This window comes from Sinocyclocheilus rhinocerous, unplaced genomic scaffold (genome assembly GCF_001515625.1).
Source record: "Sinocyclocheilus rhinocerous isolate Xijiao unplaced genomic scaffold, SAMN03320098_v1.1 scaffold2583, whole genome shotgun sequence".
Lineage (NCBI taxonomy): Eukaryota > Metazoa > Chordata > Actinopteri > Cypriniformes > Cyprinidae > Sinocyclocheilus > Sinocyclocheilus rhinocerous.
In genome coordinates this window covers 519,577-534,643 of record NW_015650696.1, presented here as the reverse complement: position 1 = coordinate 534,643, position 15,067 = coordinate 519,577, and the positions used below count along the sequence as shown (strand labels likewise).

Genomic DNA, 15,067 nt, shown 5'->3' with positions numbered 1-15,067 from the left:
GTGTGGATGTTTTCTCTATACTGCACGGTGCACAAATCTGCTTAACATTTCAGTTAAAAATTATGTACAAGAGAGATAAATCAACGGCTAAGACGAGAAGAGCGGGCTGTTTTGTGAAGGCACGTGCAGGTATGACAAAACCTTTTCTTTTTTTTTTGAAGAGGCAGCTTTTTTCTTTCTTTACCATCAGTTAGAGTTGGCCAGACTCCAATAACTTGTCCCATTGATCTAAAGCTAAAACGACCCTGAGCGCACACACAGCCGGCCGAGCGAGAGGGCAGGCGGATGTAAAAAAAAATTTTCACCTTCGTGGTTTTTTTTGTTTGGGCTCAATCCCCAGTCCTTTCAGGGGACATAAAGAAAGCGCTGCCCTCAGCAGGGTCATCTGGGATAGAGCTGCGGCAGAGGCGAGAGGCAGACTATAGGTGGCGATTAGGCCCTCTAATGTGTGATGAATCCTTTTAGAATCACATGATATGAACTAATGTCACCATTTAATTATAAAACAACAGAGAGCGAGCTGAGGGAGGAGGAGTTTGTGTTGGAGGGGGAATCACAGTGACCAGCTGTACTAAAGTGAGAATCGCCAGTATGGATGACCACCTCAATTCTCACATTTTTATTTCTATGTGAGCTTTAAAAAGCATGTTAAAACGGCCCTGCTCATGTAAGATGTCAGTCGGAATTACATTACTGGACACCTGTTGTCCCATCCAGCTCAACTTGAAGGGCTTATTTGTAGTGACGTTAAATTTAGGATGACCTATAGTAGAAAGCAGTGGGACAACCAGTGTGAGAGTATACAGCCCATTTTAAACAGAACAGCAGATCTCTGTCCACATGCACATTGTGACTGAAACACAGATTCACTCAGATTCAATGTCACTGCCATTTTGCCCTTAGATACTTCCTCTTGTTGAGTATATAAGCGTGAGTCCAGACGTTCTCTGTACTGAATGGTGCTGGACTGTTCACAGAGAGATCTGTGTGCCTTGCCTTTGTCTTCTGGGTCATTCTACAATCGCGGTAGCAGATGCTCTTACTTTCAGCTGGCAAGAGGTCAAACTGCAATGCATACAATTCATATACAGTACCAGATCCCACTTTATATTAGGTGTCTTTAAATATGATGTACTTAATAATAAAATAATGAATGAACCTACTGTGTTCATGTTGAATTTATAAAACCTTTTGCTGCCATTGAGGTGGGATACATGTAAGGTTATGGGCTGGTTTTGGTGGTCTGGTTAGGCTTAAGGGGTAGAGGTTGGGTCAGCAGTGTAATTATATATGTAACTACAGAAATTAATTACATGTGTTATTACAGGATGGTATTTTTTAAATATAAGTACAATGTAAAAACATGTATGTACACAAAAAGTGCATTGTATCAAATGATAAATTTAAATGTAAGTATAGTTAAGGTCACTTAATATAAAATGGGTCCCAATACGATATATGATTTTAAACACATTTGAACTGTAACTTAGTTCAGTATATAGTTAATATATACAAGCTTTCAATGTAAAAAATTTTGTCATCTCTTCTTAAGTTACTGCTCTATAATGTGGCTGTAGTACAAACAAGTTGGCACAAATATTTGTAAATATTTCTAAATATAAATATAGTGTTTTGATATACTTTGAGATAAAACATTTCGATTTTATAATTAATATTATATTTTATTTTTATTATATATTTTATTATATTTAATAAAATATTCTTTTTTAATCCGTTGTTATTACCGCAGTGTAAAACACCAAAGGGACTTTTATTAAAACACTTTAGAATTTACCTTGGTGTTACTCTGCTATGCCTTATATTAGATTGTTAATCAAAAATATTGATAATTAATTGATTCATTTATTTTGAAGAATGTTGATATTCAAACTGATTTGGTGACCACTGACTTCCATTGTATGGACAAAAATAAATAAATAAGCACGGAGACATTTCTCAAAATTTCTCTTTTTATGTTCCAGATAAGAAAGTATGGCATCCAGGTTTGGATCGATATGAGGGTGAGTAAATGATGACAGAATTTTCACTTTTGGGTGAACTATCCCTTTAGCCTGCCATTGAATTGTCAGTGGTGTTACTGCTTCCTATTACAGTTAATCAGGAGTAACAAAATAGCAAAGGACAAAACAGAATGGCAGCCAAGGATAATTATACTGAAAATGATATGTTTTAAATTGTAAAATTATTTAGTGTAACTTTGATTGCAATGAGATAATGGAAATAAAGTCATTGGCACCAAATGGCACCACAGTTACAGTATGATTCAATTACTGTGTTGTAATGTTCAACATCAACAGTCATTAACTGCACATGCACACCTTGGTCCAGACTGGGCCCCAAACATATTGAGTGGCTTTCCTGATATAAACAACACAGCACAGTGGTATTCAGGCAGAGAGGCTGCATGAATTTCCAAGGTGATTAAAGGCTATAAATAACCGCCTGTGTGTTTTTAGTTCTGGGATGGTGAAGCCAAGTGCTCACATAAACACATAGACCCTGCCCTTCGGAGATAGCATTGCAACCTTCAACCCACAGACAACCAATCGAATGACACCCCTCAAACACTGGACTTAACACCTACTGCGTATCACCTCCTTTTCAATGACTGGCTCCATACTCTTTTTCCCACAAACGCATACTACAACTATCCATTTGAATTGATGCCATTGTTTTTCTTCTTATAGCAATCATTGATTACTGTCCTTATTCTTATCATAATATATATTGATACTCCATTAGCTCTGTTTACGGTAACCGTCACATGAGGTTTGCCAGTTTCAAATGAGCATTGTCCCTCCTCTAATCCTTTGGCCCTAAAATAACCCAACACACTTGTCCTCTCATAGATATCTAGACACTGAGCACATGAAACAGCCAGTGGAGCTTCAACTGCTGTGCGTGTGTGTGTGTGTGTGTGTGACAGAGTCCATTCCCACAACACACAGCATGTGCTGACTAAATGCAATAAGTGTCAGTTCAAATGGACTAGTACGGTGAGAATGAAAGTTCTCTGAACTTGAACTCCACTGTCAGATCTGACGTTTTTAAGCTGATAGTGTTGAGATCTAACTCCTCTCAACATCTCTCATGCTTTCACTGTAGCCTCACATGAAATTAATCAATTTAACTTTTCTCCCAGTGCTGATTTATGGCTGAGAAAGTGAAAGATTTTTTAAATATTTAATTTGATGTTTATAATTTATAATTTAATATCGTTTACTGTCAATTTTTACTAGCCATATATTTGAAAAAGATCAAGTTGGTTTTCCTTATTCCTAAAAGATTTCCCACAGTCTGATCCAGTAGTATAAACCCTCTTTTTGAGATATCCTATCATTTTTTTTAATATTAAATGTGAAATAGCCACAGACTATACAGATCTGTTTTGATCCCATGACCAGCCACACACTAAGTAACTTTATCCAGAACTGAGGCCTGATGAAGAAGGCAGAATCTAGGTTGTGTACTTCTTGGTGTGTGTATGATCTCCAAACTCTCTTGGTGAACACTGACTTCCATTGTGTGGACAAAAATAAATAAATAAGCACGGAGACATTTCTCAAAATTTCTCTTTTTATGTTCCAGATAAGAAAGTATGGCATCCAGGTTTGGATCGATATGAGGGTGAGTAAATGATGACAGAATTTTCACTTTTGGGTGAACTATCCCTTTAGCCTGCCATTGAATTGTCAGTGGTGTTACTGCTTCCTATTACAGTTAATCAGGAGTAACAAAATAGCAAAGGACAAAACAGAATGGCAGCCAAGGATAATTATACTGAAAATGATATGTTTTAAATTGTAAAATTATTTAGTGTAACTTTGATTGCAATGAGATAATGGAAATAAAGTCATTGGCACCAAATGGCACCACAGTTACAGTATGATTCAATTACTGTGTTGTAATGTTCAACATCAACAGTCATTAACTGCACATGCACACCTTGGTCCAGACTGGGCCCCAAACATATTGAGTGGCTTTCCTGATATAAACAACACAGCACAGTGGTATTCAGGCAGAGAGGCTGCATGAATTTCCAAGGTGATTAAAGGCTATAAATAACCGCCTGTGTGTTTTTAGTTCTGGGATGGTGCTCACATAAACACATAGACCCTGCCCTTCGTAGATAGCACTGCAACCTTCAACCCACAGACAACCAATCGAATGACACCCCTCAAACACTGGACTTAACACCTACTGCGTATCACCTCCTTTTCAATGACTGGCTCCATACTCTTTTTCCCACAAACGCATACTACAACTATCCATTTGAATTGATGCCATTGTTTTTCTTCTTATAGCAATCATTGATTACTGTCCTTATTCTTATCATAATATATATTGATACTCCATTAGCTCTGTTTACGGTAACCGTCACATGAGGTTTGCCAGTTTCAAATGAGCATTGTCCCTCCTCTAATCCTTTGGCCCTAAAATAACCCAACACACTTGTCCTCTCATAGATATCTAGACACTGAGCACATGAAACAGCCAGTGGAGCTTCAACTGCTGTGCGTGTGTGTGTGTGTGTGTGTGACAGAGTCCATTCCCACAACACACAGCATGTGCTGACTAAATGCAATAAGTGTCAGTTCAAATGGACTAGTACGGTGAGAATGAAAGTTCTCTGAACTTGAACTCCACTGTCAGATCTGACGTTTTTAAGCTGATAGTGTTGAGATCTAACTCCTCTCAACATCTCTCATGCTTTCACTGTAGCCTCACATGAAATTAATCAATTTAACTTTTCTCCCAGTGCTGATTTATGGCTGAGAAAGTGAAAGATTTTTTAAATATTTAATTTGATGTTTATAATTTATAATTTAATATCGTTTACTGTCAATTTTTACTAGCCATATATTTGAAAAAGATCAAGTTGGTTTTCCTTATTCCTAAAAGATTTCCCACAGTCTGATCCAGTAGTATAAACCCTCTTTTTGAGATATCCTATCATTTTTTTTAATATTAAATGTGAAATAGCCACAGACTATACAGATCTGTTTTGATCCCATGACCAGCCACACACTAAGTAACTTTATCCAGAACTGAGGCCTGATGAAGAAGGCAGAATCTAGGTTGTGTACTTCTTGGTGTGTGTATTCTCCAAACAACTGCCAGTGAGATAAATGGAAATGCTACCAGATAATTCTCTCCAGGTATTACCTCCGTAGCTACTAACAGACAGCTAAATACATTTAAGCTACTTAAAGGGGCAACATTTGTACTTTTACTTTCAGATTCTAAATAGCTTGCCAACAAAACCAAGCAGCATTTGTCTGACACAAACAGAATCAGAATTTCAATTAGGGTCACAGCATCAAATTGTCCATTTGATATTATATATTGTACGTACATGACATACATCATCCTCTGGCCTGCGTGATATTGCCGTTCCCTCACAGAGGGAGGACTGTGTGGATCGCGGGGGTGATGTGTCATTTTAGTGTCCCTCATCATTCAGTCTCATTCTCACTTCCCCTCTAGGAATCTGGAGTGGAGGACTGATAAGCGTAAAGGTCAGAGGTCAACGAGTGCAAGTTCTTGTTTGAGATGTGCTCAGGCTTCCTGCGGATTTGTTTCTCATTATGGTGTTGTTCTTGATGGTTTTGGCCTGGACCACATAAAATTGCATGAATGCCTTGACAAGGGTTAGCATCATTAACTTTTAAACTAAAGTCAGGGTTGGTTAAAAATTATAAATTACTTAATTACGTTCTAACCTTTAGAAAGATCTAACAGTTCTGTTAAAGCTTCAGTGAAAATTACTTTATCTTTATTTTTCAGTCTTTTTAATAGCCTTCTTACAGAGCCTTTTTAGTGAACAGACCAGCACTTGAAAGCATTTAACTTCAAAAACATTAAATGTGAGTTTTGATGCCTGCCGTGTACAAATGAAAAAGACAGAGTAACCTACATTTATGGTACAAAAAGTTTATTTAGTAACAGCTTTGTAAACATTTGAGGTAAATGAACATTTACATCAACTTGTTCTTATAAAATTGAATACACAAGGCACTTCTCTTAAGACAGCATTGAAACAGGCTGCTGTTCTGAGCATATGTAGGTGGTTCTTTTCCCTGATTGGTCAGAATAATCAGCTCTGCTCGAGAAAATCAGTTCAAGAAGTTCAAGAAATGAGTGTTATCTGAGAATAATGGGCTGCAACTAAATACACTACAAACGGATCGAGATAGGAAAGAGCTGGCTGGCTGGCCAATTCAAATTCAGAATGGATGAAATGCTATAATGCACAATGTTCAAATTTTCTGCTGTCCTTTCAGGCTACCACAACAGTCCTAAAATAAAACATGGGAAACGTGTATATTTCTTATACTCTACAAGTGCTGTTTTATAAATTACATTTGATGTTATTTAAGTGGAATAATACTGCCATCAACACAACGACTTTTACCATTAAGACATTTTCCTTTAAGGACAAAAATATTTCCGCTTTTCTATCAATGTAAGAATTATTGAACAGTGTCTTTTGCCTAAATGTGCAAATCTTCAACTTTTTACTAAAATGTAAACTTTAAGAACCGAAAAATGACAAAATAACACACTTTCATTTATGGATACATTAAAACAGCTGAAAATAAATAACATACATCTGTAAATACTGTGATCTGATAAAAGCAATGGTAATACTGTCCTAAGCACAAACTCTACGTGATGAAGCAATATACCATTTCTATTTCAGGGCTGACTGTCTCCTTAAATGGATTGCTGAAATTTATACCTGATAATAAAAGCAACATACATTGTGTTTAAATTAAATGGGTCTCAAGAACAGTTTTGTAAAGGTTTCTATAAGAAAAAAAATCATGATGTGCTGTCATGTTGGTGTGGTGTGGTGTGGTGTGGTGGGGGTGGGGGGGTAAACTCATATCAGCATAAGACACTTGCAGCATCTTTTTATGTCCATTTTGAAGTAACTTTTTGGCAACCATGAACTGACTACAGAAAAGCAATGTTTTTTTACTCATTCTCAACCATTTACTTACATTTTTAGAAAATGCTAAAACTTTTTGAATTAAAAACCAATAAGGAATCCAAATGTCACATGTAATGAGAGTTTGTACTCCCCTCATCCGATTAACTACTTCAGAAGTGATCATGTATTCCTGATGGCAAGATTGGACATGGTCATATATCAAAACTCTCAAATCCAGCAGAGTAGGAGGATGTGAACTTCAGATCATGGAATTGAAAAAAGAAACTTGGTCCAGAGAATACGCAAGCTATATGAGAATTAAAACCCTGCACCATTCAGTAGTACAACAGTTATCTAAATATTTCACTTGCCTCAGTAATATGTTCATGTTTCAGTTTATGGATGACCTTCTCTCTGTGATGCATTAAAGTTTGCCACTTTTATCAGGCAATGTGCTTTTTACTTTTTTCTTCCTCAACCTTCTGATTTCTCTTTAGAGTGAGGAAATGTAGAGACAGATGCTGGAACAACAAAGAGAACATTTTAAAAATGTTTCAAGATGGGTGTTCATGAATTTGACAACTACTTTCCCCAGTTACTTCAACTACTTTATTTTTTCCCATTTCTCTCATATGCTATTCAAGTCTTCAAAAATAAAAATAAAATAATACACGAGAGTATGTCATTATCTACTCAATTAAACCACAGAGTGTATTTATGTTGTATATTAAATGTATTTTTGCTTATTTGTAATCTGTATTATTGTACTGCAAACATTTTTTATTTGGTGACTTTGAATCAATATACTTAATAAATTGAACTGACTGAATGGAAATTTTGGCATTAAGGCCTTGTCATAAAACTAAATTAAGTGACATTTTTTTCAGTGAATCATTGAGATTCTGGTGTAACAGGTGTGCTGCTTCATTCAACTACTGCATAACACTAACCAGCATTCAGAAGCCATCTTTCATTACCCATAAGAAATGACTAAACTCTTTGCAATTTTACGTTGCAAAATGAAATGAATAATGAATGGAATTAATTTTTTCATTCCAGCAATATGCCTCTCACTTCCTCTTGTTTTTTGGTGTATTGTGTTTTGTCCACAAAAACCTACGCTTTGCAGTGGAGAGCCACTACACCGCCAAATCACTGGGCCTCGCTCTCGCGCTGCTGGCTTTACTAGCCCTGCTCAGTCGTCGAGCATCAGTAAAAATAACGGGCGGCTCGTGCATCTCCACCGTGGTGGTGACGTGCCCCTCCTCCAACCCAGCGCTCAAACCAGCGCCAGGGGAGGTGGGGGTGCCGGCGTGCTGAGCGGCATCTTTGGCTTGCCGCCCGTTATCGGAGGAGTGGGAGGAGGAGGCGGCGTTCATCTCCCGAGTCTGCTGCTCGGTGGCCAGGTTGGCCCAGTTCTGCTCGGCAGCCAGCCTGTTGTTGTTGTTGCTGATGTAGAACGGCAAGGACTCCTCGCGCAGAGGGTCCATCTTGAACTCTGCCGTAGAGGGCACCGACACAGGCTGGAGGAACGCTCCGCCACCCACTGCCACCTCCGTATAGTCTGGCGGGTAGCTGAGGGTGGCAGGCACAGTTCTAGTAGACCCAGGCTCCGCTTCGTCTGCGTCGGGCAGCGACTCGCGGTCGGGGGCAAACTCGTTGGTCATGCCCTGTTTGACCTTCTTCCATCCGAGGTGATAGATTTCTAACAAATTCAGCAAAAGGGACACGCAAGCCACCACAAGCATAAATATGATGAAGATGGTCTTTTCCGTGGGCCGGGAAATGAAGCAGTCCACCGTATTGGGGCATGGCCACCGCACACACTTATACAGCGGCCGCAACTGGAAACCATAAAGGAAATACTGACCTAAAATGAACCCCACTTCAAACAGGGTCTTGAAAATTATGTTGAACACGTAAGTGCGCAATAAGGCACCTCTAATGCGGATTTTGCCATGCTCGTCTCTGATTGGCGGCTTCTCCTTTTTGCCACCGCCACCCCCACCCCGTCCACCAGACTCCCCTCCCCCTCCATTTCTATACAGGAGTTCTTTCTCATCTTGGAGCCGACTGGCCTTTCGCAGCTCCTCCTCGCGCTCTTTCCGCTTCTCTTCCATACGAACGATGTGCAGGACATGGCCCAGGTAGATGAGCGTCGGTGTGGACACAAAGATGATTTGGAGCACCCAGAAGCGGATGTGGGAGATGGGGAAGGCCTCGTCGTAGCAGACATTCTCACAACCGGGTTGCTGCGTGTTGCAAGTGAAGTCCGACTGCTCGTCGCCCCAGACCTCCTCGGCTGCCGCTCCCAACACCAGAATCCTAAAAATGAAGAGTACTGTCAGCCAGACTTTGCCGATCACGGTTGAGTGTTCCTGTGCATTCTCCAAGAGCCGTCCAAGAATGCTCCAGTCACCCATGCTTCACGATTTCTAGCCTAGAGAGAAAGTACAGTCTGAGGGCAAGAGAGAGAGAGAGAGGGAGTCAGGTGAGAGAAAGGGTTAAAAGGGGAACAGAGAGGATTCATCAGAACTAGTTAACAAAATAACATGTTACACTGTACATGAGACCGTTTGGATCTTCTCAGGCCTGCACTGCCCATTCAAACAGGCACAGCTAAAGGTAAATGAATGTATAAAACACGCTCAGCCCTCATGAACTCACACAGCATTTCACGGTTCTGCATAAGATCTGAATGGTCAGTTCTGATGAAGCCCTTGCCAAACCCCTGCAAAACTTTATCAAATGACGTTTAGGAAAACCAAGCAAATCAACCTTGTCATTGATCACTGTAAATATCACATTAAAAAAAATGTTTGACAAACTTATGGATTCCGTGACCCCTCACTATTTAACTCTCTAACTGGCTGCTATGAACCTGGCATGTACAGTGTAAGCAAACTCTCTCTGGCTCGCTTTCTCTCCAGTCACTGACACACACACACACACACATACACTCGTACACATAGTTTTTCACCACACTCATACACATGGTCTCTTTCTCTCTCACCTGTTCGCTTCACTGCCCAGCAGGCATGTGCTGAGATCGACGTTATAATGTTCAAAAACAGTTGAAAGCGTTGACTGGACAGTGATGCGTGGAGGGCCCTGATAGAGCCAATTTCAGGACATCAAGGTGAAAAAAGCAGTGAAATATGGAGACAGGGCACTGCCAAAACCAAGCCATTTTATAGTTTTGAATCTTCACTCAGATCATATCTACATGAGTATAATTAATTGCCAGCTAAAACCCTGTAGGTGCTGTAAGTGCTTTGAAAAATTGATGAATCTAGACATGAGTGTCATGATAGAACCTAAGGATTTTGATCAAAACAGATTCATCTTATCATAATAAGCTCAAATAAACAAGAAGATTGAACTAGATGTTACAGAACAAGATTGAGATGGTATTGCCATAAGTAAACAAAGAACCCCAAAAGAGCAAAATAAACAATAGAAAGAAAAACAATATATTTACTTACTAAAATGATGTTGTATTGAGGGCGGCAAATCCATCGACTAAGGTTCTAAATCAAGTCTATGACCCTGAAAGAGAAAGTGCAAGTTACATAATAAGAATAAGAGTAATAGAAAACAGTTATTAATTTATTTTACATTTAACTTGATTTATTTTACATTTATATCTTTTTACATAACTTTATAGAACTGTAAAATATTTATTTATTTAGATTATTTTTTAAAAATCCTATACAGGTTTCATAGATGATAATAATTTTAGCCCTTTTATATATTTTTAATTCCAGTAAATTATGGTTTAGTATGGCTAATTTCTATCAAATTATCCTAAAAATAATTTAGTTCCCAAGGCAGCTATCATTTTCATTAGTTATTAAAGTTGCTAGTTTATAATTATCACTAAATTATCACGACTTTGATCTATCAGCGAAGCATTTAATTACAAAATGCTGCTGTTTATATAATTAGCTGATGATAGTAATTGTCCACTGTTCTCACTGTACATCCAGGTCAAACTGTCAGAGAGAGGCAGATTTTCTATTTGCACTGATTATGCTCTGACACCTGTCATCTCAAAAAACAGCTCTTTTCTTGAAATGTGTCTAAATGATGTTAGCTGTTAGAAGGCAGAAACCATTCAAACTGAAGTCTAAGTTGATGGCCTACTAGATAGCAAAAAGTCATATTAATTGATGTGGGATGTAAAAAGATAAAAGAATCGTACACCTAACTTAAAGCATACCTTGACTGAAGTAGGCAAACTTATCTAAAGAAAGCAATATCCAGCGGCCACTGGTGCCACAGTTTGAGTGCGTTGAAAGCATACAGACCTCCCAAAGGTAGCAGGAGCCCTCCCCGCTCCCCCCGTTCCCAAATCCTGGCAGCACTGCCAGCTTACCAAACTCTTTTGAAAGTGGCCGGCCAACTTATTCATTCACAAAAGTTCTTCACACATAGACCCGAGGTCAAACTCTCGTAGAAAGCCTAGTTTTTCATGGCAAATCGAGGGTGGAGACGGGGTCTCACCAAGCGCAGCTGTCTCCCGTTCCCAGCCATCGCTACTGTCACTTTGAGTGGTCATGCAAGAGTGCTGCGTTCAGAAAGTCGTCGGCCAGTCAGCGCGCACGCCACGCCCCTGTCAACTGAGGTAAACTCATTGCCCCAAATTAACTATACTCCAACACATAATTTTACATGAAGACATATGCTTTATTTTACTTTATACCACAGAATATTGTAATAATAATAATAACAATAACAATAGTTTAATAATAATATATGATTGTACAGGCGGTGTGCCAGCGTTGAGATTCCTTATAACAGAAGTAGGACGTTTCACTGATTGTATCTCTCCGCGGTCCATTCAAGCAGTCAGTCATTGTTGCGTTGTTTGGCACTTTGATTCTGCTTTTTCGTTAGCGGAGAAAAATCTAAAATACATTTTTTAATTACTTTATGTTAAATTCTTGTTTATAGCCTATAACTGTTTTATACGTCGGCGTTTTAGTGCCACGTTAAAAAAATCTAAGATTACGAGATAAAAAAGTAGTAATATTTTGAGAATGAAGTCAAAATTACGAGAATAAATTCAGTACGAAAATAAAGTCAAAATATTTTGAGAATAAGATCGAAATTACGAGAATAAAGTCGAAATATTTTGAGAATAAAGTAAAAATTACGAGAATCAAGTCATAGCAATCAGGCTATGAGATATTTTGAGAGTAGCCTTGCGCATGCATGCAAATGGCCCTGATTTGAATATATGTGGGTTTATTAGCAGAAATCATAGCCTACCATGTGTCATACTTGCAGGGACAGTAGCCTATATGCTTGGAAATAATAGCCTATTTCACATCTTCGAATGCATTCATTATTTGTAGTGCGCCAGCCACCCAAAAATAGCATTAAGCTTTGTGATTTTGGTACTTTTAATATAAAACAAAGTCTCAGCTTTCAAATTCTGTCATTTTTATAGCGAAATACAAACAATATGTCTTACAATAATGTGTTTTTCACGCACTTTAATGTGGCGTGACAGATCGCTGTATTCGCCCTATAAGCGGCATGTGAATTAATCATCTTTTTGAGACATTCGTTTAATTAAATTATAGCCTACTGTTTTTTCATGCCTTCTGATGTTCCTTCATCATGCTATAACTTGTAATAAAGAGGAGAAACACATTTCTAATTTGTATTTAGTGATAAAACTGACAGAATTAAGCTCAGCTGTGTTATATTAAAAGCAACAAAGCTTATAAGCGATTACTACTGGGTGGCTGCACGCTACAAATAATGAATGGATTTGAAGGCATGAATTATAATTTCCAATCATTTATTATACCATGAATAAAACAGCTTGTGAATCGTCACCTAAAGTTAAACGTTATTTACCTCAGAAAAGACAACAATAACTTAAAATAACAAGTTGAATTTCATAACTTTTTTTTGTTGTTGTTGCTGTTTTTAACTAACCGAGACAGTGAAATGGCTGATATTGCTTATATATAGGCCTATGTGAGGAATGAGAGGTTGGACGCCACAGACTTTTTTTGCGGAGTAGGTGGCGGATTTTTTTTTTACAAAGAAAACAGTATCATTTAATGAAACGAATGTCTCATTATAATGAAAAGATGATTATAATTCCCATGCCACTTAAACATGGGGCGAATACAGCCATCTGTAACGTCACATTAAAGAGCGTGAAAAACACATTATTGTAAAGACATATTGTTTGTATTTCGCTTTAAAAATGACAGAATTTAAAGGCTGAGACTTTGTTTTATATTAAAAGTAGGCTACCAAAAGCACAAAGCATAGGCCTATTGGGTGGCTGGCGCACTACAAATAATGAATGCATTCGAAAATGTGAAATATTATTTCCAAACATAGGCTAGGCTACTGTCCTGCGAGTAGGCTATGACACATATGATTTCTGATAATAATCCCACATATATTCAAATCAGTTGCCAGGCCAATTTCTCCTGGAGCTCCCGATCCGGGCCATTTGCATGCGCTATAAATAGCCTACTCTCAAAATATTATAACTTTAAACTCGACTTAATTCTCGAAATTTTGACTTTATTCTCAAAATATTTCAACTTTATTCTCGTCATTTCGACTTTATTCTCGTAATTTCGATTTAATTCTCAAAATATTCCGACTTTATTCTCGTATTGCTACGACTTTATTCTCGTATAATTTTGACTTTTTTTCTCAAAAAATTACGAGTTTAATCTCTTAAACTTAGATTTAATTTATTTTTTAACGTGATACTAAAACGCCGTTTTACAATTGCCTAACATATTTAATAATAAAATCACCTGCGGCCAAATCACAGCTGTGCAATTGCACTTTAGCTCGTGCGATATTGCGTAATTATTCTCCACTGCAGATAGGCCTACAGGCATAGGCGGAGGGTGAACCAACTCCAGGGTAAGGCTAAAAGCAGCCAAATCTATTAACTACAAACATCATAAACCTGTCTTTTTAGGCAAGAGCCAGACGTGGGTGTCATGTAGGCTAATAAAATATGTTTAATGGGACTGAATTTGCATTTAATGTGATTACAATTTAATTAAAACATTAGAAATTGACAATTAGGGGAGAGCGGGGCACAATAGCACATTGTAACGCAGTGTTACAACGTGCCCCATCTGCGCAAATGGAATTTAAAACTTACTGTCTTCTGATAGTTAGCGAAGCATTAAAAAATAATTTAAACTGATAAATAACAGATTGGAGATTAAAATAATAGCAGACTTGTCTAATTTTAAATGAGCAATAAAAACTGAGATGAAAAATTTACTTAAGCCAGAAATATAGTTTTACTATGGTAAAATAAATGTTCAGCGATATCTTCAAAAGACTTTTGAATTTTGGCGCACTTTTTTTCTCTGTATAATGTTGATATAGTAACTAAGTAAATGCTGTACATTTGGTTATGCTAGCATGTGTGGAAATATTTAAACCACGTGTGTTACAACTTACCCCGCGTTACTTTGTGCCCCGCGCTCCATAACGTTTCCTTCCCACGGTTATTTAAACGGCGAAATTATGTACAGAAATGACATTATCACTAACTTTGATCTATCGCACTCTCAAAAAAACAAAAGTATCGTTATAATCACTGAAACTGTCTACACTGCGAAATTAATTCCTTACTTACATTGTATGTACATCTGCGCTTTGTTGTTTATTATGAGAGAATTCGCGGAATTCAGTCATTGAACGTGCGCGCATTCAACAAAGCTGATGAGTTTCAGCGATCACTCATCTGAACGCCTCTGATTGGCCATTGCATTCCTAGGCTCAACAAAATCGTGTGTGATTGGTTATAATGCACAACACTGTAAAAACGCCTAAAATGAAATACGGTGCAACATGAGCAGATCTTAATTTAATGCGCAGTCGACACTTTCTATTAATTTACACGTTGTTAGCAACAACAGACGTAATAGATTTCATTTGTTTGTGGGATTTTTTTGGACATTTTTGTCCAATTTAGTGGCATTTTTGCCCCAAGACCCCGTGGCCATGCACAGCCTTACACACGCTCCGCCTATGCCTACAGGTAGACTACTTGAAAGTGTTGAAATGATAATTTTAATTATTAGCCTACATTAGTGATTA

The 15,067-nt window shown here is 38.0% G+C and overlaps 1 protein-coding gene across 3 annotated transcripts; it reads right to left on the bottom strand.

Moving 5' to 3' along the window:
- Positions 1-7,256: 7,256 nt before the first annotated feature.
- On the bottom strand, positions 7,257-11,528 carry gja3 (gap junction protein, alpha 3). Of its 3 annotated transcripts, none has more exons than XM_016517482.1 (3): positions 11,465-11,528; positions 10,444-10,507; positions 7,257-9,416 (listed from the first exon to the last, which is right to left on the bottom strand). In XM_016517482.1, the coding sequence occupies exon 3, from the start codon at positions 9,379-9,381 to the stop codon at positions 8,098-8,100; it is 1,284 nt and encodes a 427-aa protein (XP_016372968.1). In that variant the 5' UTR covers positions 9,382-9,416; positions 10,444-10,507; positions 11,465-11,528; the 3' UTR covers positions 7,257-8,097. The 3 variants fall into 3 exon arrangements, with proteins under 3 accessions (XP_016372968.1, XP_016372966.1, XP_016372967.1); XM_016517480.1 differs by having other exon boundaries at positions 11,181-11,512; XM_016517481.1 differs by having other exon boundaries at positions 11,337-11,512.
- Positions 11,529-15,067: the final 3,539 nt, after the last annotated feature.

What these genes read in the sequence shown, in the direction of transcription:
- gja3 (XM_016517482.1), bottom strand. Translation starts at nt 9,381, where the DNA reads ATGGGTGACTGGAGCATTCTTGGACGGCTCTTGGAGAATGCACAGGAA.